This window comes from Labrus bergylta, chromosome 24 (genome assembly GCF_963930695.1).
Source record: "Labrus bergylta chromosome 24, fLabBer1.1, whole genome shotgun sequence".
Taxonomy (NCBI): Eukaryota; Metazoa; Chordata; class Actinopteri; order Labriformes; family Labridae; genus Labrus; species Labrus bergylta.
This window is the reverse complement of record NC_089218.1, coordinates 10277950-10302863: the sequence shown is the minus strand read 5'-3', so window position 1 is coordinate 10302863 and position 24914 is coordinate 10277950. Positions and strand designations below refer to the sequence as shown.

General features: G+C 39.6%; 4 protein-coding genes across 21 annotated transcripts in view; 1 reads left to right on the top strand and 3 right to left on the bottom strand.

The window, feature by feature from the left end:
• LOC109984183 (plakophilin-4-like) overlaps positions 1-1799 on the bottom strand; it is a 40117-nt gene extending 38318 nt beyond the window's left edge. For 2 of the 6 annotated variants that reach the window (XM_065952162.1, XM_065952161.1), the window contains exons 1-2: positions 1339-1798; positions 382-602 (exon numbers count right to left, since the gene is read on the bottom strand). In XM_065952162.1, the coding sequence (XP_065808234.1) occupies positions 382-525 (144 nt within the window). In that variant the 5' untranslated portion in view covers positions 526-602; positions 1339-1798. Of the gene's footprint in view, positions 1-381; positions 603-1338 lie in introns of all 6 variants that reach the window. The other 4 variants (XM_029277410.2, XM_065952160.1, XM_065952163.1 and 1 more) reach the window with 4 other exon arrangements.
• Positions 1800-2442: 643 nt separating this feature from the next.
• Positions 2443-10285, bottom strand: c24h7orf57 (chromosome 24 C7orf57 homolog). The gene is made up of 8 exons (XM_020634221.3): positions 10155-10285; positions 9407-9456; positions 8943-9116; positions 7860-7947; positions 6891-7014; positions 6175-6239; positions 5857-5957; positions 2443-5465 (listed from the first exon to the last, which is right to left on the bottom strand). Exons 2-8 carry the CDS (start codon positions 9447-9449, stop codon positions 5407-5409), a joined length of 654 nt encoding a protein of 217 aa, XP_020489877.1. The 5' UTR covers positions 9450-9456; positions 10155-10285; the 3' UTR covers positions 2443-5406.
• A 392-nt stretch (positions 10286-10677) lies between these two features.
• LOC109984188 (four and a half LIM domains protein 2) lies at positions 10678-17087 on the bottom strand. Its single transcript, XM_065952238.1, has 6 exons — positions 16994-17087; positions 15078-15245; positions 14186-14360; positions 13606-13775; positions 11867-12053; positions 10678-11234 (listed from the first exon to the last, which is right to left on the bottom strand). The coding sequence occupies exons 2-6, from the start codon at positions 15231-15233 to the stop codon at positions 11083-11085; spliced, it is 840 nt and encodes a 279-aa protein (XP_065808310.1). The 5' UTR covers positions 15234-15245; positions 16994-17087; the 3' UTR covers positions 10678-11082.
• A 4950-nt stretch (positions 17088-22037) lies between these two features.
• The window catches only part of LOC109984194 (inositol polyphosphate-4-phosphatase type I A), a 34045-nt gene continuing 31168 nt past the window's right edge, over positions 22038-24914 (top strand). For 12 of the 13 annotated variants that reach the window (XM_029277411.2, XM_020634236.3, XM_065951973.1 and 9 more), the window contains exon 1: positions 22038-22147. The gene's annotated coding sequence lies outside the window, so the exon portion shown is untranslated. Of the gene's footprint in view, positions 22148-22879; positions 23056-24914 lie in introns of all 13 variants that reach the window. The other variant, XM_065951965.1, reaches the window with a different exon arrangement.

Genomic DNA, 24914 nt, shown 5'->3' with positions numbered 1-24914 from the left:
GTTAGCCCAATACAAAAGACCTACAAGCTACAGGCCCAAGGCACCTTGGACATTTAGCATTTCTTCAAAGATTGTCCAACAGTTTACCACAAAGAGACGCAGATAGATTAAATAACTTTAAAAACCATTTCTTGTTAGATTTGTGTGTTCAAAAACATCCCTTGATGATTCTGGGCCATTTGGTCAGGGGTTAGGTAACATTCTCAGGGAAGATAGTTAAGGTATGAGCTGCAGAAAATTAGTACAGGACTTAAAGAGTGAACTCAAAGGTAGAAGTCAAGATCATAAGTGATTGAACTGGTGGGTTAAATAACGATAGGTGGGAAATTACGGCGCACACACATCAACAAGGGTGTGACTGCAGCATCTCCATCCTCTTACCTGTTCTTTGACAGAAGCCAGGAGGTTGGTGGTTGTTGTCGTTGTCGTGCTGCTGTTGTTGTCCCGCTGGAGGCCGTGACCGCTCGGCCCCTCTCTGACCGCCATGGGCCCTTCCCCCTCTGCATCCCCCTCCTCCATCTCCATCTCTTCCTCCACCTCCTCCCCGCGATCGTCCAGAACCGGCTGGCTGCTAAGGCGCCCTCTCTGACCCTGCAGGAGGACTACAAGCTGGTTAAGACGTGGACAAGTAGGGGACTACCAGTATCAGAAAATCTCTGTCATGCCGTCAAAGTGCCAGTTTACAGAGAGCATATTGTGCTTTACCTCCTATAATAATCCTGCAGGGATTCTCTGTGACCTTAACCTCTACGCTATTTTGTGTTTAAACCTCTTAAATATCTCTGCAAGGACTTGTAGTGTATTTATTACATGCTATTCCTGCACACTGGGATTGTTGCATTTTATGCACCTATGGTATCAATGTCTACAGGGACTGATAAAGAGGATCAATACAAGAATACAGTTCTTTCTCTGATATTTATTTTGATTAATATCGAGGTATTATGATGATTTCTAATCCATGCATGTAACAGCATTATTCCCAGTTGTAATAGTTCTAAATCTATGGTTTGGCATTTGCAGGTGTGCATGCATGCTGCACACGAGGCATTTAACAGCATGTCACGTTCATGATCTCCCTCCCGCATATAAGAGCACGAGCACAATCCGTGATGAGCCTTCATCATATGCTGCCACGCAGCCAGTCTGTCAAACGTGCACATCAATCACTCAACCAAGGACGAGGTCACACCGACTCCCCGGACCAGAGACCGAGGAGGGGAGCGCCCCCCCCACACACCCCCCCTCCCCTCCTTCCCTCTCTCCCTTCCTGTCCGGTTCACACAAGCAGAAATGCCCGCGCGCCTGGCAAGCGGCTGCGGCTGTCAGTGGACTCACCGGCCAGATGTTGCTGTAAGAAGCAGGCCACAGCTGGCTCGATCCGTCCAGTTACGCATCCATCCTCCTCCTGCAGGCGGCCGTGACAGCTTCTACATAACAGTCCCGACGCTCGTCCACAAACACTCCTCTCGCGAAATTGATCTTCCTTTTCTCTTATCCGGTGTTTGCTCTCAATGCAACCATACACCTACCCGTGGCATCCGCGCACCCAACAGCCACCCGCCCACCAACCAGCCCGCCCAGCCACTATTACCGATCAACGACGTGACGTCACCATGCGGCTACGGATTATTTTCCGATACAGGAATCGATCAGCGCGCAGATGCACTTGTGCACGGCGGTGTGGCAGCGGAAGAAGACGTGATCAGATCCGTACATCTCCGTGAAAACACTGATGGAGAGGAAGGATGCAGCCTGCAGCAGCCAGCGTGCGCGTGCGTTTGAGTGTGTGCACGTGAATGTGCGTGTAAGTGTGCGTGCGTGTAAGTGTGAGTGTGTGTGTGTGTGTGTGTGTGTGTAAATGTGAGTGTGTGTCTTCTCCCTCACCGTAGGCTTGACTGATCCTTATAGGACTCCCCAAGGATCTGTAACAGTAAAAGTTTATGGAGTACTTCATTATAATTTATGGAAGTGAATTTTCTACGGAAGCTCATTCTTGCCTTTGAGTAAAAACAACAAACAACTGCTTTTTGTGTATTGTAACATTACACATTCAAATTGTTATTTTTATTTGTAAATCTTCTTGTTAAATTCACTTTATTTTATGACTGCAATTTCGTACCATTTAAAACACTTTGAGTCTAAATTGCACAAATACATTGACAACGTTTCAGTACCCAAAAGTTGTCAATGTATTTGTCCAAGTTAGACTGTATGAAGGAGTTTGCCTGCAATTAATTGTTAATTAGAAACAAGATATTACCAAACAGTGGTCGCTTAGGACTTCTATTTTTCGTTGCCATGGTATCGAAAGAGGTTTTGGTGTTGTTTACGTTTTCCTTGTATCAAAGTTTAAATTCTGACATCATGAACATTACTGTGACGGTATCAGAAAGACAATGAATGTTTGGTTAAAGAGGACAAAAAGACAAGAGTACAGGGTTACATGCACATGCCCATTTATTGAAATGATAATTAAGAGTGTGCAGTCATCAAGATAAGCGAGGTCTTACACTGAGCTGTGTCACTACAAACACTCACCTCCAGCACATTTATTCTTCATTTTAACCCACTTTCAGATGAAGAAAGCATAAAAGGCAGGACTTTGAAAGAGTTTCCACTATTTGTTCAATAACTTATAGAACACAAACTCACTTGGAGACACTTGACAAAAACACCTTTTTTAACTGTAAATACTGTCTCTGAATATTTAACAGCTCATGAAAAGAAACCCCTTATTGAAAAAGACGATACATTTGCAGTTTCTTGTTCTGCAAAATAAAATCCAGTGTCACTAAACACCTGTGAGTGTCTTGAACACTTTAAATAGCACATGATGACGATAAAATAGCATTAAATAGATCTTGTTGGCAAAACAGTGACAACTCTAACGCTGTAAAGTTAAACGACTCGTCTCCTGAAGGAAGAGTCGCTTTCTGCAGCATCATTTCCAAAGTGAAGGTGATGAATTTTTCAGGATTTACTGGGACAAATTCAGAGCTGTAATCTGGCTGTTATACCCAAATAAATCATCAGCATCCTTTTTCATTCTAAGAGCATTTTCTCCACCTGACAAATGTCCCCGTAGGATTAGGATTTCACTGTCACCTTCAGGTTCACAGTTACGCCTCGGAAATAATAAGCGTTAAAATGAGTCAGGGCTGAGCTGTCCGTCAAATGCCAAAAGAATCCATTACCTTTTTTTGAGATATCCTGACAGGCTCATTTATTCTGCAGCCACACATGCTAGAAAAGGAGGAAAAGAAGGGAGACTCGAAGTAGGTCTCAAAGAGTTCTGGAGTAGCAAGGCCAACTTCTCGAGCCAAGATCCAAACTAAACTCGAGTAAGTGTTAAAATTCACAGAGCAAACTAAGAAAGTGTTAAAATCTGGCTTCCACACTCACCAGTCTGACCAGTTCATCTGTTTCCTATGTCCTCCATTCAACCATGAAAATATTAAACCCTCTACCTTCTTGTTTAAAATGTCCGAAAGAGTAAAAACTCAGCGCTTCACTTCAGCATCGAAGACAAAGACAGAAGCCACATTTTCTCCAATTATCATTTTAGACATTTTTAATTGTCAAGTGACTTTGAAACATTTCAAAAGCCATCATTTGGTCAGTGAGGTCCTGCAGGTTCACCTTTTTATGGGCTCATTAGTATCACATGAATACCATTTTTTACAATAACACAACATAAATAACGAAGGAATAAGGAATGTCAGAGGGGAATTTCTCAGTGCTTCCAATCAGTGATAAAACTAAAATGACCTCTAACGATAAATATCATAACATATCTATGACATTGAAGACTTTTCAGACCTGCAGGCGTCCTCTGAAGAGGTCTCCGAGGTGTCAAAGTGAAACTGCAGGGGTTGTTCAAATGGTAGCTGCTCATTATTGGAAGCACTATATAGAATATACAGAATATTTCTGTTTCATGATGATATTGTGGATATTAATGTTTAGCTTTACTTTTCTGTGCATTTTTGGCAGTTTAAGTAGAAACATAAGACTAGAATATGTTGCCAATCTTAAATCTGGAAATGTTATCCTCACCTTCTGAACCACTGGACCAAAGTCTCCTCTTCAAAAGTGATGCTGCAGAAACGTCTCTCTCATCAGAGGAGAATAAACTCCTAACCAGTTAAAAGAAAAAAAAAAATGTCATGAGATGGACGTTTGTTGTGGCGTGTGCAGGCTGTGCACTAACACTACGTTCTCCTACTGATGTCTACGAAGTCAAAAACACTGCATGAGCAGGGACACACTGCTTGGTTGGCATGTTCAGAACTCGCATTGTTAAAAGTCGACTGTGGAACGATATCAGACGTGCTTTTCAGCCTGTGGCTCTGCAAAAGGTGGTTCTTTCCCCCCCCCATTCCTTAATTTCATCTGTCGTTGCATCAGTGCTGTGCTATCAGGCTGCAATAACACAAAAATTTAGATTTAAACATGCAGAATACACCCACATTTAGTCTACTTATTCCCAAGATTCAGACAAATTTGGACTTGCATCAAACATTTGGTATCTGTTTACTGATGAGATTCCTCATTTAAAAAAAAAGTTCAGAGAAATTTGCAGCACCTTGAGACATTTTTTTTGTTGAAATTAGGCTTTTTTTTCTGGTGCTTTGAACAAAAGCTGTCATAAATATTCACGTTTCTCGATTTTAAAGACTCAAACACAACCGGATTATCGAGGGAGAATTAAAGAAGTGCAACCTTTTGCAAAGCAGCAACCTGAAAAATCAGTTTTGGCCCCTTAAACCAAACTAAACCATGCCGTCTGCGGCCATCAGTATGCACCTTGGCAGGCGGTCACGGCTGCAGGGTCGCTGTCTGTACGAATGATCATTCAAACCCCCGCAGCCGAGAACACACAAACCTCCGACGTCCCCTTCACAGAGCAAGAGCCCTGGATCAAAACAAATAATACTTCACGTCACTGGAACCACATTTCATTAGCACAAATACTTTGAAAACTCACAAACTCGATCTTCATACAACCAGGGAGGGAAACTAACACCAGACTCCAGCCAGGTTTAGGAGCGTCATTCAAGTGGAATAATCACACAAAACCTGCTTCTGTAGATCTGAAGCGTTAGTTTTCTGCCCTGTGCACAACTCGTCTTTCAAATCGAGAAATCGAGAATTAAAAAATACACCGAGCACCGACACATCTATGGAACAAAATCTGTGTGTGAATTCTCTTTACAAATCAGAGCAAATAAATAGAGAGGACAGTACCTTTGCATAAACATAAGTACAAAACTAACAGTCAGTGGATGTACAATTAATGAGAGTGAACTTGGAGAAGGGAGAAGTGGCGTGTTCATGGATCTGTGAAATCATGAACCAGTGTTAGGTGGACTCCCTTTCCCTCCAGACGAGAACCTGCAAGCTCTAATCCAGGTCGTCCACGTCCTCCGTCATGATGGTGCTCGTCTGTTCGGAGGTCACACCTGGAAAACGAATCAGACGTCAACATGAGGAGCAAAACAGAATCAGACAAACAATTCATCAAAGTGGATGAACGTCTTCAGAAAACATCAAACAATCAAAAAGTCCGTCAGCTGTAATAATACTTACTTCAATAAACAAAAATATGAATCATCTGAACCCCAAATTATCCTGTTCAGAAACATTTTAAGTCAAGTCTCTTTAGAGTGGGACAAGTTGTTGCTTTTCTCTTGAAAATGTTTGATCAAAATATATATATATGGATTTTGATGACCTCACTGTGTTTTTTTTCTGCCATATAAGAATAAAAAGTTCAGAAACACATCAATGAGATAATAAAAAGACAAAATGTTTCACTCCATTCATCAGAAAAGAACTGAAAGCATTTCTTACTTGAGGTATCGTCATCGTTGGGAGAATTCTTCTTGTCCTCAACGTAGCCATGACTCAGCAGCATGGACATGCTGACGGGGGGAGCCTTCTTATCATAACACCTGCAGAGAGAAAGCATGAGTCAGCACTTTCGTTATGACTGTGGTCATACTGAGAGTGAATTAAGAGCATCAGGGAACATTTGATTTACTTTTCATGTCAATTAGCAAGTCAACACATTCAGTTATCGATTGCTTTGACAGCATTTAAATCCAGAACGAGTGAAATGATTAAAGTCTTAACACCGAACAAGACAGAAGAGACAAAAGAGAAGCTCACGTTCGCTTGTATTTGTTGGCCACAGTCAGACCCTCCAGCTGATCGGTGACGCCATCAGGAGACATCTGAGAGAAGATCGATATTTGTGAAGCTATACATTTAATTTATGATCAAACAAAGAAAAGACAATGATTCTGACATTTAACTGCATGCAATAAACAGAGCGAAGGATGAAATGATGGAAGAAAACTTCATGTGAAATTAGTCATGCAGCTGAAAATGATTGAAGGAAGTGAAAGAAAGTAAAAACCCCAGCTGGAACCAAACCACAAAAAAAAAAAAAAAAAGATTTAATCTTCAAAACAGCAAAAAATGCATCTTTTCTGCATCTTTTCTCTCATTCTCAGGTTCTTATGCCAACTTAGGCTTCACTGTTACCTTAAATTTGGTCATAAAACAGCTCTTTAGCCAAACGCCCTGCACACGATATTGAATATTTTCATAAATAAACAAGAATGATCGATTTAAAAGCTTCAAAAACACAGAAAGATGTTTTTAATCAGCTCCTATCTCTGAACTTACCTCAAACTTGAACAATCTCTCCTCAAAGCTATCAAACAGCCAAAGCACGAGCAGGAAGTGAGTTTTAATGTGGCGATGGAGCAAAATGAGGTTAAAAAAAAAGGAAAACATGGTGGTATAAATGCCAAAAATAAATAAATTAAAGGATGGGAAGAGATGGACTTTGGGTTGTGACTGTAGTTCGGTCCATTCACCTTATCTTTACCAGGGGAAAATCTATCAGTCTCCCAGGTTGAACCGTTATCAGTGCCAAACGGTGCAGCCAGAGGCTGCATGCCCGCCTTCATCTGGCTGTCAGGAGACGTTGCTTTGCTTCCGCTGTAAATACAAAACCACGGTGATGTACCAGATATAAGAAATCAATGCAGGCCACTTTTTCCAACCTCTCGCTGTGGTTTGTACTTTTGACCGGTGCTTCACGCGGCACTCAGGTGGATCAACGAGCACATATAAAGGTGTGTCAGTTATTCTGAGAGATTTTTTTATTAACAATTCTAGCCGTCTCTTCACTGACAATATAAACAAGTCTGAGTTTTTAAACTGATAAACATCTTTACATGTTTCAGACTGTTATTGATACCAATACCTCCATTTGAAATGCCTCCAATAAGGCTTAAAATGTCGTACCTGGTATCAGAGAGAACTTCACTCAGTGCACTTAAATAAAAGTATTTGTTTCTTCATGTAGCCTACAAAGGTCACATGTATCACACTGCTGCTACTAGAATCAGTGGTTGAAGAGGGGAAAAAGAAGAACCTGATTTAGGTGAAATTTGATGTGAAGAAAACACACAACAACAACAGTGAGTGCACGCAGAGAGAGTAATGTTAGTCAGCAACACGTCAGCAATCTGTGTTATCAATCCCACACTACAAGTCTGTATTTGTATTGAAAGTTAACATTGATAGTTTCTAAATGTGCATCTTCATTTAGTCTATGGGTCAGGCCATACAACAAAGACAAATGCAACATGATTATATCCATACAGCTGTTACATTTTAACAAAATAAAGGTGGTTTTTAATGAATTTGAGTAAGATGAGTACTTGGTATCAGACAGTATTTACATCTAGGTATCTGTATCCTAGAGGGGAAACAAGGTATTGTTACATCTCTGGTGGGGTTCCATTGATCTCGTTTGCACGTGTGACCGGTGTTTGTACCTCTTGGATTCATCGCCTCCGAACCAGTTGGTAGGACTGTAGGCCTTCTTGGGTTTGTCCTCGGAATCACCATCATGACTCAGCAGCCCTGCAGTAGAAGAGGAAACATGACGGTCAAAACAAAGCCAGCAGTCATGACGCATTGTTCTGTAGCTCACCTTTAATAGCATAACGTGATATTTGACTCAGAGGCCATTTAGCTCAGGGGATTAACAATTACTATAATACAAAGTAAGTGTTTAAATCTTTGAAAGCATATGCTACAATAAACAGCAGGTTACTTGTAAACGACCCACTTCCCTCCAGCATTGCTCCCATTGTTTAATAATAAGTGTGCTATATTAGGAGTGATCAGCAGCAGCTTTTTTCACCCTCAAATTCAAGACTCAAGAAATAATGTTGATGCAATCAATGTATTTACTCCTTCAGGTATTGATTTGTCTATCAGAGGCAGGAAAGAAAAGACAAGAGTGGGACAACACCCCACGACCAGCAGGAATTTGAAACACTAAAATCACTGAAAAAAGCTGTTTCAGTTCAACTCAGTGTTTCTCTGACACTCTTTGGTGGGCACCGAAGCAGTTAACGCTGCATCGGTGTACCCGGCATGTCAACTGATAGTACAGTAAGCTTTTACATTGAGCTTCAAATTGAACTTTTCAGACTGAAGTGTGAACAACAACAAAAATGATTTGATTCCCCTGATAACTGAAGCCAGCAATGTTGCATTTTCAATAAACAAAAGTGGCTGTCATGTTTTCCCAAAATGCGTCAGAAAAAAAATCAGCAAAGATCTCCTCTTTTAAGTTCAAGTCAGCCACTTGTTCAGGATTTGCATTTCAAAGACTCGTCGGCATCAAACAAATCCTCTGGGATGTTGTTTTATTTTCAAAATGTGATGACTTTCACTGTTTTAGTTCACTGTATTCTCCTCATTCAGGGGTCAGAAGCAGGTTAGTCAGATTTCCTCATTTGAATATGTGAAAGGAGGCACTTGTTGTTGAAGCAAAGTGAGAAAATACCTCAGATTTACAGCTCAGTATTTAAAAGGCCCTAGCACCTCGACAAAATAACACATTTTACCTTTGTGTCCACCGCCCTTCGCCAGCTTGACATAATCAGAGTCAGACTCAAATATCCCCACTCTCCGTCCACTGGTCCTCTCCTCTGGGCTAGTTTCATCCGCGCTCTGGGACAGACCAGGGATCTGGGAGGTTGGTCCAGACGCACCTGTGATCACAACCCCCTGTTTGATGCCTGCAAAACAAGTGAAAACTACATATTTTTGCTCTACTACATTATTCCTACTAAATGCTTTCTTGGCACAAGTGAGTAAAGGATGCACTGAACGTGCAGGTTACAGAAGATAAAACGAAATAATCTGATGTCGCTGCTCTTTTCTTATTGTGTCATAAAGCAAATAATGTAAACCAATGTTAACTAAAAAAATATTACAAACCTTTCCAGCTTTGAGTATTTGAATGCATTACATGTAATGGCACAAGAAAATGCATGCAAATGCCTCATTAAATTTAAATGAGTCTTACCACCAGGCTTGGTCCTCCGATGGTTGGGCACAGCAGCACTCATTTTAGCTCTGGTAGGTATAGCAAAACAAGATATAGTCTAAGTAAGCAGTAGCTCCTTTCTAAATCAGAACACATCCAAGACTCAAAGCAGTACTTGTTGCACATACATTTTCCACTTTAAATCACGTTTTGTTCATTTTTTTTCTCTGATCATCCTCTACTGCAATGGACAAAGAGGCCAGTACTCCAGAGAAAGAAAATTACATTTTCGAGTAGAAAATGTATTATTTAGTAGATATGTTGTGCGCCGAATTACCCAGAGTGACAAAATCTTTAAATACATATTGGTAATCTTGCTAAGAAAGTAGTGTACTGTTTATTTTAACGATGAAGACTTAAATAATCAGGTTTTCTAACGGAGTTCGGCCTCGCTGTTCCCCCATATACAGCAGAGCGGCCCATCTGCGATCTTTTATCAGAATAATAGCAATTGGGATGTATTTAACAGTAATTCAAGTAAGATACAACAACTCTTACTCGCTTAAATGTGAGAAAATAATGTATTTTAACTTGAAAATACGGATAAAACCCACAGAATGAGACTTGATAGCATTTTGGCTAACAAAGCCTCGCTAGTACAGTTAGCCGCCTTGCTAGTCGCCGCAAAGGCTCTCGACCAATAACCTTTTTTTGAGGCTCTAACAAAACTTTTATCAAAATATTCAGATAACAAAATTGCTCACAAACAGTAAAATGCATATCTTACATTATATGCTAGTTTTCCTTCGTCGGAAATATTGAGCGGCTTTTTGCAATTAAATTCCGTTAGCTTCTTCTTATTCCCTTGCACACACTTCCTGTGACACCTGCTGCCAACTTCCGGTGCGCTAACCAAAGATCGTATATTTACGAAATGTCATTTTGTAGGCTGCAAAATTGGAGGCGCTTACATACACAACAAAAGCTTGGTTGCAGATTTTTAAATGAACAGGAGTGAGAGCTCTTTTTCGTATTCCTGTTATAAATACATGAGCAGAAGATCTCTGCCCACGTTCGGAGAACATGATCATGTCTTATTCCAACAGCTAATTAAACAGGTTTTCTTTATGATAAGCATCAAATAATAGTGAATTTTAAACATCAACCAACATACTCTTTAACTTATCACTATTCACGGTTTACAGTAAAATTTAAATGCAATTTGTTTTGGGTTATAAAACTGAAATGGGGTGACTCAGTTTCATTGTAAAAACATATTCTCACAATGATTTACAACAAAAAAGCACCCATCAAAGCCCACAATTTCTTTATTAAGATTTACAACACATTTTATGTAATAAGAATACACAGTATTAGTAATACTATAACATCTCTATTAAGAACAATTGCAACAAAGGTGTGATCTGTTTTAAAAAACTAACATTCTTTTAAGCTATCCTGTGAAAGTGTTAAGTTATTCTAATGACAGAGTTTCATTGGAACAAAAGGGAGCAAAAAAATACAGTTCAGAATAAAGGCCTTGACTCATTTAGATAAAATACAGTATCATTAGCATATCAAGAAAATACATCAGCAGAAGGAGCAGGTTAGCAAGAAACTAATAAATGATGCAATAAATGCAGCAAAGGCCAGGTTGGGAGAGTACTGCTGCTGCTCTCTGATTAGCATTCAACTGTGTTCAGTTTGGAGATGACTTAGAAGTCTTTGCCACAGTCAGGGCAGAGGATGTCGTCTTTGCAGGTCAGGAAACCCCGGCCGACAAGAGACACGCTGCACTTCTTGCAGTTGAAGCAGTAGTTGTGCCACTGGCGCTGCTCAAAAGAGATGTACTTGCTCCCACCGAGACCTGATGGAAAGGCAAAAAAAGAGGAGCCATGAGTGGCCTACAAAGACCCACGAGCAGTCTCATGATCTCTGTAATTAAGTAATGACTTTAATTGATGGTTAGTGGATGCACAGGATGCAGAAGGCAGCATGTGACCTGGGATTGGTTCATTGGTTCATACATGTAACTAATACAATAGTGTGTAAAATCTGTACAGTAAAGAGATATGAGTTCAATAAAAGAGTTTTTTTAGCAAAGATTTTAAAGCTTTAAATAATACTTCACCAGACATGTCAAACAAGTGAGAAACACTGCTGAGTTGCACTCTGGGTAATGTAGGATCTGTGATGGTTTTTAACTCAGCCTCTGCTGCTCTGATCATGTTGCTTATACTTTCAAAATCTGTCTCTTGCAAGTCCCTTTTATAATCTCTGTACACTCATTTTCAGAGATTATTTGTTGTAATATTTCCTAAGGGACAAAGAAAAAAATATGATGATTGAGGCTATATTTTATTTTCACCTGTGTTTTTTTTTTTTTTTTTTATCCAAACAGATTTTACAAAACGTGAATCCATAACTGAGACTTCAAAATTAAACTGAACTAAAATTGTTGAATAATCATCGATGACTCATTCACAGGGTCTACTTTACCGCTGATGGGGGTGGTGCAGTGAGCACATTTCTTGGCGAACAGGTTGCAGAAGCAGTTGAGGCAGTAGGCGAAGTCGTCCCGGGAGGTGAACCTCTGGCCGGCCAGCTGCTGCTTGCAGCTGATGCAGACGAAGCACTCCTTGTGCCAGGGCATGTCCCGGTAGTTCACTCCTCCGGAGGTGATGGGCTGAAAAACACAACACAATGAATATTTATGTCTGTCAGAAAAGTAGACTAGAATGAATGAATAATTCATTCAGTCTTTTGTTACGGGATCGCTTTGAATTCCCACAAGAAAAGTTTTTTGGACCCTTTATATCGGAACTCCAAGATAAGGGGTTCAAACATAAATAAGGAGAATTGAATTTGTCCCATTATTTTCCCATTAATGTGACTTATTTGGAGTCCTGAGTGTAAGTGAATGCAGCTTGAGCCGATTCAGTCCATCATAGTGTGTCGATAGTCCAATCTGGTACATTCAGGTCAGAACAAAAAACTAGCCTATTCATGTAACGCATATGTTAAATATTTGATGACAGATGATCAGATTATGATCATTTCTGCAGCTTTAGCTGCCTCTTAATAAGCTTAAAACGTTGAGCAGCTTACAGCTACCAAATCAGTCAGTTACAATGGTGATTGGGTTTTATGAAATGAATTCATACATTTGCAAATTAGGATTTGCTGCACACACACAGAACACATCCACAAAGAGCATTATCAGAAACATTTTACCTTTACATTTTGCTCTTCGGGATGCAAAATGGAGGTGAAAGATTGAGGTTTTTTTAAGGATGGCTCAAAGTTGATTTTAAGGGGTGAGCAACTACGTAACCACAAATCAAATCAGTACATAAAATGCAGAACCTAAGCCCAATCGCTGCAACATGAGTGCTGTATTTCTATATGGAGAAACATAAATAGCATCATTACATCTTAATATGAAGACAAGCTGTTTTCTCCACTGAGATTTAACGGTATGATACACAGAACCATATGAAGCAGGACCCAGATTTGCAAACTGTATAAAGGAAATTGTTGTTTTACTCTCACAGATTGTCTCTGAAGATCCAGAGCTCCTGCACATCCCAGTGAAGCTTCTCACTGCTTCATTTCTCTGTCTTTCATGCTGAGTGTTGCTGAGTTGTTGACTCACTGACGAGCCAGATGCCTGCTGTCTAACCTACCAGCTTTCGGCACAAAAATACGCCTCAGATTCCTGCCTGTGAGACCATCTGTTTCCTGTCTTTAGCTCTTATTAGTGTACATATGAGTCCTCTTTCATCACTCACTGTATTCTTTTCACTCTGGATGTCCAGGCTGAAAGTTTTAGTCCCAGAAAGCACAAAACTTTATTTAAAATTCCAAACATTTCATGAGGTGAACTTGGCTTCATAACATGCACAAGACATGAAAATCAATTTAAATATTATGAATTTCACAGCCTTAAACCCCACATTAGGTTTAAACACTTCACACAATATCAGTTTCATGAAAATATTTTACCCATCAAATGTTGACCCTAACCAAGGGACTGTTTCTTGTTTGCTTTTCATAATTGAATATGGATTATTTTTTGTATTATCTTGGTGAAAGAGGATTTGCTCGTTAGTGAACTCTCTGCAACTTCTCAAGCATTAAGTGAAAACAAAATCAGTGCATTTGTAGAAGAAAAATTGATTTCAGCTCAACTTGAGAGAAAAAAAAAGTAATTGATTTGCAGCTAAATGTTGTTTTACCTTCTTGCAGTGGACGCACTGCTGGGCAAACTGCTTCTCGTAGCAGGGCAGGCAGAAGTTTTTGAGGTCCTTCTGGACGAAGCTCCTGGTGCCGATGGGTTGCTGGCAACGGTTACAGGCAAAGCAATTCTCGTGCCAGCTGTTATTCTTGTGCTCCATCTTCTTAGTTCCTGGTGAGGACAGAGAGATGCTGTTAGAGTGTAACAGGCCTCACTAAAGATTTAGTCTCTTAGTTATCAGCAATATATTTTCTTTAGCTTTTCCTGCCATGCAAACAGACATTTTCTACTTCAGTTTTTATGTCTTCTTACATAATTAAATGTACAGTAGGCCCCTCTGTCCTCCTGGCATTCAGGTCAACCTAAACCAATTACAGCTAAATGAAGTTTGCTGACTAACTAAATCTACCTAGGGGTTTCTAATTGGATCCAAATGATGAAAAATAGGGCAGCAGATATCAAGATCATAGACAAAATATGGGAAGGAAAAGCCAAGCTTACAAACATTTTCCCCCACACTGTGACCCAATCTATCCTCAAATAACCAAACTTTGACTCCAGGTGGGATCAGGCCCTCTCACCTGGCATTATGGTCTTCAGGCATGCATTGCATTTGGCTGAGTACTCGCTGGCGAAGCAGTCGGTGCACATCAGCAGGTCGTCCTTGGTGGCAAAGGGCCGATCTACCAGAGACCGCTCGCACTTGGAGCAGAGGAAGCAGTCGCTGTGCCAGTGGCGATCCTTGTAGGACAGATCCTGAGAAGTCAATAGAGGAATAATTATATTATATCATTTTGATGACCAAATTATTTTTTCATTGCCTCTGGAATCAGTGTATGCCTTTTCACTCCCAACAACCGTTTTCATGAAAATAAGCCGCTGATTCACTAAAAGATGCCGCTTTTTTTGTCCAAAGTTATTTTTTTTACCTTTCAACACCAACAACAATATAAGAGAAGTATGTAAAGCTACTCTGAGGACATCCATTGGTTTGAAAAAGACTGATTTAAGCCTTGACTTTTCCTGTTTGGTCATGACCATCTTAAGTATTCAACAGCGACAATGGACGTTGAACGCAAAATATTTGACCTGATGGTGGCGCTAGATGGAAAGTCAAAGGAACACCAACTTTTCTGCAATCAATCTTGAAGGTGTAATGGATGGTTGCACCACATTTCACAGCAATCCATTGAATAATTTGCGGAGTACGGACAAAATGGTACAACGATCTATTGACAAACCAATCAACCATGCTACTTCATGAGCCGTTCTGCTAACATTGTGAAACAAAACTAATTATATGAAGGGACATTTCTAGGAAGTTAAGGATTTACATTAATAGTGTCAGAGTCAAAGAACAGGTCAATGAAATGTTTAATGTATGAACGTTTCAGAGGATCAGCAAACATCAATGGTTAAACATGAAAGTGAATGGTTGACCTTCACTGACTGAATCCAGATTTAAACTTTTACCTTGCTGGTGCATCCAATGAGAAGTTTGCACATTTCACAGTTGTTGGAGAAAAGAGCCTCGTAGCACTGAATGCAGTGCGGGTGCTCCTCCTTCAGAATGTACTTTTTCCCGAACAGGCTCTCCTTACAGTTGGTGCAGTTGTACTGCTCGACCATTTTGACTCAAATCTGTCGTAAAAAAAGAAAAGAAAAAGGAAAAGCAATTCAAATTCCAAATACAGATTAGTTTGGTGTTATTTGACAGCAGCTAAAGCAGTACAGTAATATCTCAGATCACATGTTTGTATACATCCATGACCGTGTCAGGTGCAGAAATCAGCCCCTCTCTGGAAACTTAATTGAGAACAACATACAACAAATTAGGCCGAGGAATGTCACAAACAACCCGCACAGGAGCAAACACTGTAGGGCAAAAACATTCCACATTATTAATTGAGATGATGTGACTTTTAAATCTGGTTTACTTTCCTCTGAATTCCAAATAAAGGATTGGTCATCATAGATCGAGAATGAATTGTCATTTGTATGTGACACCAAATTTCGACGACATGAAGGAAAGATAAATGAAGTCAAGATGTTTAAGTTATCACTGAAATATCCATTAGACTACAAATTAGTTTGGAAGAGGATTGAGGACGTTACTGATCTGATTATTGAAAAGTGCTTTAGGGGTCAATTGTTACATAACGTGTGAAAATTAAGTTCTGAAGGAAGGACAAGAGTGGAAAGTTTTCATGGAGGGGAATCATTTGATCAAACTAAGTGAGTTGTTTTGAGGACAATTAGCAGGGTGCTAAAACAGGAGCAACAAAAACATCTTTGTCTTTAACGAGTCAAGTGAAATATTGAGTCAGAGTTTTCATTTTTCTACGACATGTTGGTGACGCCCTGTCAGTGATGGATTGTGGGTTTATTCATCGGAACATAGTTTCGCTAATTTGGGGAGATAAAAAGGTTGGATAAAGATGTTTCCAAATCAATCCCGAAACCATTTTTTCATCAGTTTCTCTGCATTTTCGAAAGACATCAGATCCAAATGAACCTCAACAAACATCAAAACCCCAGCCAGGCACCCATGTGGGTACATTTGAAACATGTTGGATGCCTTTATAGGATGTTAAATGTATTTTTTTTATGGGAACCAGAGAGGACAAATATCAAGTGGTGGACAAGAAAGATGGAAAATGAAGGCCAGGTTTTTGTCTTTGTTTTTCTCAAACCCTCTGAATCATCAACACTCCATAATAAATGCGTTTCCCTTTTGAATCCCTCTAAACCCAAACCTGTTTTGAGACCGTTCTATTCATCCATAACTCTACCTACAGATCTAAAAACCATCCATACTCTTCTTAAAGTGCCTTGTATCTCTTTTGACCCCCACAATACCAAATACCCTCTTCTCTAAACCCCCTGTACCCTTTCATATCCCCCTATGCAGACCCACCATCTGTCTTTTTATGGATTTTATACTGTCAGATTACATCATAAGAAAACCCTGAACACCCCTTTGGATTACTTTAAACCATTGGTACTCATTTTCTGCCCCATCATACTTTTAAACATCCATTTCTGCATCTGAAGCTACCTGATGTAAGTTAAAAATCTGTGCAGCATCATACAGATATTAAGGCGATTTCGAAATATGTGACAGAAATGACAGCAGGTAATTTAAAAATAATCCCATCACAATGCCTCAGAAACTTGAATTATTATCTCTTAATCACTGGGAATTTAGAGATTAAACTGTTTATAAGACACAGATCTGACACAAAATATTACAAGAGGTTAAAAAGGTTCCCACATCACAGACATGGAAGATTAAAAGCAGGATTCAAATCACCACAACTTGTGTCTACCTTTTATGAAGGACTGGAGGAAAAGAAGTGAATACAAAGGTGTAAAGACGGTCCTCTTACCTGTCAGAGCAGTCTGAGTGTCAGAGGAGAATCCGAGTCCTGAGGTCTCTGCGGAGCTCTGGAGTCCATCTGCCTTTAACTTTGAAGCAGGATAGAGAAGACAGTCATGTGACTGAAGTGGGCAGGGCAGATTCAATTTAACCTGCTTTAAATTGAATACAAAATGCTGGAAAATCTCCATGAATCACAGGACTGCTCGATGCTGAATTCTTTGAACATGAATCACTTAAAGAGGAAAAATATGTCAAGAGCTTTACAAGATATCTGCAAGTTTACACACTCAAATACGTATTTCACTTTATAAAGAAAGGCAGGAAAGAAACTTTTCTCATCATCACAAGACAATATGATGATTAAAAACACAAACATTACTCGTGTGCTCTCAGGCCTCCATACTTACCAAAACTCAGGAGAGAAATATCCTCCTCGTCTGTGTCCCAACTGACTTCTTACTTCCTTAAAAGTACATTTTATTCCCTGTTTTTCAGTGTTTACATCATGGGGCAACATACAAGGTGGAAAAATGAAGCTTGCTGATGCTGCTGTTCCTCAAATGGCCACTAGAGGCTTGCTCCAAAGGTAAGTCACTCCCCATTAATCATGTTAAAATGACAAACTTAAAACAGATTTTAAAATGCTTCCAGCTTCGTTACACAAACAGTTCTGGTCTCTAAAGATGAATTATCCCTTCATGGTGTTTTTTGACACAAGTCAAAGATTTAAGTTCAATCTTAAAATCGTCTTAAATTCTTAAAATCGTTTGTATTTAAGGTCGAGGATGTTATAAGTGACAAACTGGTGCTGCTAGCTGTCTGCTAGGTTTCACCTCCAGAGACTGCACTTCATCTCTGTCTTGCTTTTCCACCAACTTTCAAACATTTCACACGTTTTGGATTTGCAGATGGAGGAGAAAGCCCTCAAATAACTTAACTTTTACATTTTTAAATCTCAACAATGACTTATCTACAGTAAGTCCATCACCAGATATCAGTTTTTTTTTTAAAAAGGGGGGGTTTAAGGTCACAGTGATCGTGCAGACTTCACCTTATGGTTATATAAGTTTATTTAATTTCCATGTCTTCTCATTAAAAACAAAACAAGTACTCTTTATCACTGCCGCCGTGTTTATCGAATTATGCGGTGCATATCATGGAATTATTTAATCTTACTGAAAACAACATCTCACTTCCAAAGCATTACGGAGGAAAACTCCCACCAAATTAGATTTGATATGTGACATTATCAGGACAAATTAATTTTGTGTGACACTTCACTGACACTGGGTTAGAAGAGGACGAGAAAGCTCGACTATAGAGTCGTTTTTTTATCAGTGTGCGTGTTTGACTTTTTGCTTGACAAAGTTATCTGTCTGGATTGTCTCTGCTCGAAAATGTCATTGAGTATAAATCTGCAGAGGTTTTTCTTCTGCGAGCATCATTATCATAACCCCGAGATGAGGCGAGCTCTTCCTTTAGCTATTCTTGCTGACTTCAGCTGCATTCAAACATAGAGAGGGCGAGACGAGGAAGAGATGTTTGATTTCATCTGTTATTCCTCCGAATGACATAAATCAAGAACTTAGAATGAACCATGTTGGCCTGAGTTCATCTGTTATTTTTTGTTTGTACATTTAACGAACATTAACTACAGTGTCCCAGCAGTAGACTTGGAAATCTGTATCAGGGAAAACATTCTTAATTTGATTACATTTAACATAATCAACTTAACTGAACCATTTCGACCATTTTGGTGACACGGCAGTATTCATCAGGTGAGCTGGGCTCATTAGAAGTCCTCTGTGTAACATAGAACATCTGATGAAGGTTAAATAGGTTAGATGGTAAATAAGAGCGAGAGTCATACTGTGGAGTTTTCTCCGCTTACAGTAGTGACAAGAACTGTTTCTTTAAATGGTTCGGGGAAGTGCTGTTTCATTAGAGCTAAACAGCAGCCATCTGTGTGTCATTAAAAAGCTGAAAGGTTCGACTTGATTCATCTGATGGGTGACTTCAATGAGAGGGAACAGACAGTTTCTGCACTCTCGTGAAAAAATGTAGCCACATGGGCGGCATGTGGCTCAGCTGGCAGAGTCGTCGCCTCTCAACCGTTGCTCACATTGCCCCATGTGAATGGGTGGGTGTGACATGTGGTGTAAAAGCACTTGGAATACTAGAAAAAAACGCTATATAAGCTCATGTCCATTTACCATTGGTAAATGGACTTGTCATGGTCATGGTCATATGTCATGGTAATCTAATAGTACAACAGCCTTCACATGGATCATGTGAAGTCAGCAGTCCTGTAAGTCTTATGATTTCATTCAAATTGTGTAATAAATTAGAGCAAAAAACAACTTGGAGACACAGTCTGATTACACCCTGCACTGTTCTATCTCACCTGGAAAACAAGTGCAGAATTTGTTTTTCCCCATGCAAACTTTTCTTGGAATCGAAGGCAATAACCTTGTTATTCAGAAAAACAAGGTGAACTTTTTATTCTAATGTGAACTCATTAGGCTTCCTTACAACCAAATTAGTAAACAAGATTAATGGTAAACCAATGAATGCAGTACTTTGAAATCCTATTTGCTGTTTCTCGGTTATCCTACTCGATTTTCACATTAAAGTGACTGACAAAAAAACAACAATCTACTTTATCTTGATATCACATTTCTCCCTTCATATGAAAAAAACAAATTATAGCAGATACTGCATTCAATGTGAAGCTTCAATTACTATTAAATTGTACAAATTGGAGGTTAGACTCACGGAAGAGTACCGCTTGTACATTGCAAGATTGAATGAAACAAGATTTTAAAACAGTCTTTAACACCCATAGAACTTTCAAATGTGTCTTGTTTGTTGTTAATATAGTTAATTAGCATGTTTTTACTTTGTTTACTTGGCTTTAATTTCGAACATAAACTCCTATAGCTCAGTTAATTCGGTTTTATTTATTTAAAACAGCAAGTTTTAGTTTGTGCACTGCTGATCTAATCCACTAGGGGGCGATAATGCGCCAATTATGGACGCTAACCGCCATTACACTCCACTGAAGAAGAACAGAAATAAAGACGGAAGACTTTTGTAAACATACGGCGTTTAAGATACAAGTCGAGATCAAATGAGGATGTTACACTACCGAAATGAAAAATATGAAACATTTAGCGAATAACTGATTGCCTTGAATAGCTAAATGTTTCAGAGGAAGGCCATGGAGGAGGGAGAGCGGCAGCAGCCGGCTGGAAACCCGGACTGGATGTCCCGTCTGCCCGAGGAGCTGCTGGACGTCCCGCTGTGTTGTGTTTGTTACATGTACTGTATGTCTCATTCGCTTTTAGAGTGAGGTGTCCCTAGAGAGTTACCGTAGCTGCCGTAAAGCAGTAGTTGTTGTTATCCTGTTACACCGGTACACAGGTGTGTGTGTGTGTGTGTGTGTGTGTGTGTGTGTGTGTGTGTGTGTGTGTGTGTGTGTGTGTGTGTGTGTGTGTGTGTGTGTGTGTGTGGAATAAAGTGGAAGCTCGGTTACATTGGTGGCAGCTACGGCAACTCTCTAGGGACACCTCACTCTAAAAGCGAATGAGATATACAAAATAACAAACACAACAATCTGTTCCACTGATTAGCAAACAGACTAATGATGCATTCAAGTGATGCTGATGGTCCATTTCTGGAGGTGTTTTCTCCTACTTTGATTAGTTCTTGTCTTTCTAAAAGTATAATATGAATTATTGTTAGAGCCTGCTGTACCACATTAATTCCACTGTTAGCAGTGGCTTTCCCATAGGGCTTTACATGAGAAATAACCAAAATGGACCAAGTTAAATGTACTTTATCCACCCCTGCTTAAGCAAAAATGTTATTTTCTGTTATAAGATTGGCAAGGCAAAACATAAAACAATGAACACAAAGCATACATACAATCGCAGGCACAAACTAAAATAAAATAACCATACATGCAACATGTAATGGCAATTTTCCAATTCTTTCCTTTTATTGCTTTTATCCCTCCAATTATTGCCATTAATACTCAGGTAGGGGTGAAGTCTTACGCAGGTGCAAACAATGATTTTCCAGCCGTTATTAAAGTTGAGTTGAAGGTTTACTGAAGTGACTTGATTGAGATATGAGAACAAAAAACATTTCCAGTGAAGCCAGTAGAATGAATGAATTGTAGTTTGTCTGAGTGCTGGTCTGTAACATCAATGCTGGTCTGGTGAGAACTGTCTGTGCTCCCCCTACCTGTGCCTTCCCTTTCCTGTCACCTGTGCTACTATATATACATCCCCTCAGTGTCCCTAGTGGAAAATAATATATTCAGATAAATCTAATTATACAACATGCCAACGATAAACACCAAAATGGCTCCAACACAACATGTCAGTGGTAAAAACTTCAGGTGGTAACTCGTGCATTATCAAAAAAAAACTGTAGTATCACACAAATTCCACTTGATGGCAGCAGAAGACAACATCACCTTCTCCAGTGTGCTGTTTGTGCACCGTTTCAGGAGGAGGGAAATTCAGTAGTTTAATGAAAACAAAAAACAACGGAGAAGACTTTGAGGTCATTTTAAATTTGATAAATGTTGGTTTTGGTTGTCTTACAGCTTTTTGTAGGTGAAAATCCAATGTTAGTGTTTTGTTGCATGTAAGAGCTGTTTTGGAGAAAGTGTTTGCTAATTTTTCACCTCGAAATAACACCCGGTAGTGGACTTTATTCTTAATTCAGCATGTTCAATAACGTTGCAACCAAACTGTCCGGAAAATATATAATAAATTGAAATAAAAAAAATAAAAAAATTAGAATTAAATAAAATTGAATTAATTTAATGAATTTAATCAAGGTAAAATTGTCCCTGTAAAAGTTAATCAGAAAGTCTCAATTCACTTCCCTTTTTCATGACTGAAAAAATGTTTTTTTTAAATCACACCAGGAAAACCTTGAGCTTTGACCCTTTTGGTGTTCCGTCCAGTTTGCGTGATGACGCCACCAAAATTGCACGCAGGGGGGCGTGGCCAGTTGCTTTTGCTGCTACGCCCACAGTCGGAGGGAGACACACGTACACAGTGCGGCAGGCTGAGGAGGAGGCTCTCTTTATAACAGTTTTATTTTGTTTAAAACGGATATTTAATCGCAGAAAACACCTGAAACTGTAAGTAACAGATATTAACTGTTTATTTTAATTCAAAGTGCGTAGCTTTATGACGTCTTTTCTCGGATAAGACCGCGGCTTTGTTGGTGTTTACACCGGTAATGGTTAAGTTCAGAAAGGGAGCTTAAGTTTGCTTTTTGGCACAAGACTGGTATTTTCTGGGCACATAACTTATAAATATAAGGGAGCAGAGTGTAAGTGAGTGCAGCAGACTGTGGCTCAGTCAGTAATTAGGACATACAACACGTTTAAAGGGGTAGAATTATGGTTTTAATTAGCTAAAGTGCAATGTTACGTATAAAATCGCCCCTGACAGGACGGACAGGACATAATATAACGTTGTTGTGGTTTCTTGAGTGTGACAGGCGGGTCACAGCTTGAGTAATACTGCTGCCTCTTGTATTACGTAACTTATTAAGGAAGGGTGCATTTCCTCAGAGCGAGTGAGTGTAAAGAAACAGTTAATTACCTTCATGCTTATATTATGACATGCAGTGTTGTCATCCTGCTACTTACACACATACAGGTGAATTTTTATTTCATGTCACCCCGATTGCAATGACTGTCTGTGTTTGTGTCTGGATGCTGACTCTTGCAAACACACGTGCTTGGTCTGCATCTGTGTGTGTTTGTTTTTTTCCACACACATTGCACTGCTGCAGTCTCTCTCTCTCTCTCTCTCTCTCTCTCTCTCTCTCTCTCTCTCTCTCTCTCTCTCTCTCTGCTGAACAGGCTATCGCGGGGGTTTTGAGTTTCGCTGTGCAGGACTCAAGGTCAGCGTGGACATCGATTTGAGAGCGTTGATGATGGTTTTTGAAAAGGAAGAGAGTTACCTGCTGGAAAAATGAGGCCATGCATGAGATGCTGTGTGGTCAAATGCAAAAGTGTGACAGAGGAAGTGGCTTCAGGTGGGAGTTTGTTATGAGGCTTGTGCAAGTAGACCTTCATCCCCTTGCATAATGAGATTTGAATTTGTGCAAGTTGTGGCTGTGTGCATGCAAATGGAATGCAAATCAAATCTAAACAGTGTTAAATAGCTCAGATATCTTTTTTGATCTGAAGTGCAAGATAAGCTTGTTTTTATAGAGCTGTTAGCCAAATTCGAATAATGCAGGAAGAAAATCAATTCTGCATCTTTGCTTAGGACTGTACATTTTCACTTCTTTTTGCCCTCACTTTTGTTCTTCAAAATGCCACTACTTTCATTTCCTCCAGCGTTTATTCTCAGATCAATCATAGCTGATGACTCGCTGTCTGGCCAAATTCAGGCTGGTACTTTCAGAAGCGCTTTGATTGTAGAGAGGCTTTTTCCTCCCAGATAACAATACCTGTATCAAGCCCTGATGCTACATATTTCATTATTGTAGATTAATATGCGATTGATTGATTAATAGGTCTATGTATAAAAAGCATAAAATCAGAGGAAAAGGCCTAGAGCAGCATATTAATTGTACAAATATGTTCAGCTTTATTTTCATTTTTAACAGCAAAGTAGCAAATCTACATATTTTACAAACTGGAACCAAAAACTAAGCAGCCAATTCTTACATGTCTGGTTCATTTTTCATAGTGAGCAGTTTCTGTCAGGACAGTTTTGTGACGGGTCATGTAAGCATGATTTCTGGTTTCGGGCCGTTGACGTGCTCTGTCTGATCTGAATGACGAGCGCTCCCTGATCTGTATTGATGGAGGGCGAACCCCATGATGTCCGTCTTATCTTTATGTGTGTGGTCTATGGTGACTCATCAAAGTCTCCCACTCAGCTCCAGAGGTTTGACCGGAAGCCTGTTGATTCATCCTTATCTGTGTCCCCCTCTGTATCTGTCTCTCATGTTGTCGCCATAAGGCATACACAGTATATTTATAAGCAGCTTTTAATGACAGATGTTAGTGGTTGTTGCTGCCTCCTTATTAGCTGTGTGGTTCTTTAAAAATGGAAGAAGAGTAGCATATCACTGACTTAATGAAGTGATAGAGGTGGACAGTCACACTCAGTGGGTCGGTAATGAGCTGTGTCATCCTCTTCAGCAAAAATGGATCGCCTAATAAACCATCAGCCTCATCATCAAATTTCAACATGAATCAGGTTATAAAACATTTCTATGCTATGCAGTCGGAAACAAATCAAGGATAAATATGACAACAAGTTTTATATCAAAATTACGTGGACAGTGGAGTCAACAGATTGTTCATGAAACAAAACAAGAAGTGTGGGATTATCTATTAGGTCTTACTTTGATCTATCAGTAGCCAGAGACACAACATAATTTGAGTAATATGGTGACGCAAACGTGAATGAGAAATATTGTTTTAATAGAAAATATATTTATACTTTCATACTTGCGATGGAGGGACTAACAGCACACGGACAGACTCACTGTTCTGCTGATGCTCTCATGCAACAGTGACATTAATTATTAATGAGCTGTGGGGAAATGGAGGGGCATCATAAAGAGAGTGAAGTGTGTGTGTTTGTGTGTGTGTGTGTGTGTGTGTGTGTGTGTGTGTGTGCAGATGAGATAGGACCACCACATGGACAGCATGGCATAAAACGTGATTTGTATCCCCATGGTCTCTCTGCGTCTGAGCCGTCTCCACTGTAAAAAATATCTGTTGTATGAAGCACTCCTGTAAAAAAAAAAAATGTGTATGATTTTCCGATGTGTCTTTTTACGACTGTTATCCAATTTGTCGTTTATTCTGCTCTAACAGCGCAGAGAACCCCCTTTTATTAATAAAAGTTCACAGACAGGATCAAGCTGCTGAA

Coding starts and splice junctions, on each gene's coding strand:
- c24h7orf57 (XM_020634221.3), bottom strand. CDS start 9,449: ATGAGTGCTGCTGTGCCCAACCATCGGAGGACCAAGCCTGGTG. Junction 7,015..7,859: donor GGAGGCGATGAATCCAAGAG/GTACAAACACCG, acceptor TTGTATTTACAG/CGGAAGCAAAGCAACGTCTC. Junction 5,466..5,856: donor CAACGATGACGATACCTCAA/GTAAGAAATGCT, acceptor TTCGTTTTCCAG/GTGTGACCTCCGAACAGACG.
- LOC109984188 (XM_065952238.1), bottom strand. CDS start 15,233: ATGGTCGAGCAGTACAACTGCACCAACTGTAAGGAGAGCCTGTTCGGG. Junction 14,361..15,077: donor TCATTGGATGCACCAGCAAG/GTAAAAGTTTAA, acceptor TTGACTTCTCAG/GATCTGTCCTACAAGGATCG. Junction 13,776..14,185: donor CCTGAAGACCATAATGCCAG/GTGAGAGGGCCT, acceptor TGTCCTCACCAG/GAACTAAGAAGATGGAGCAC.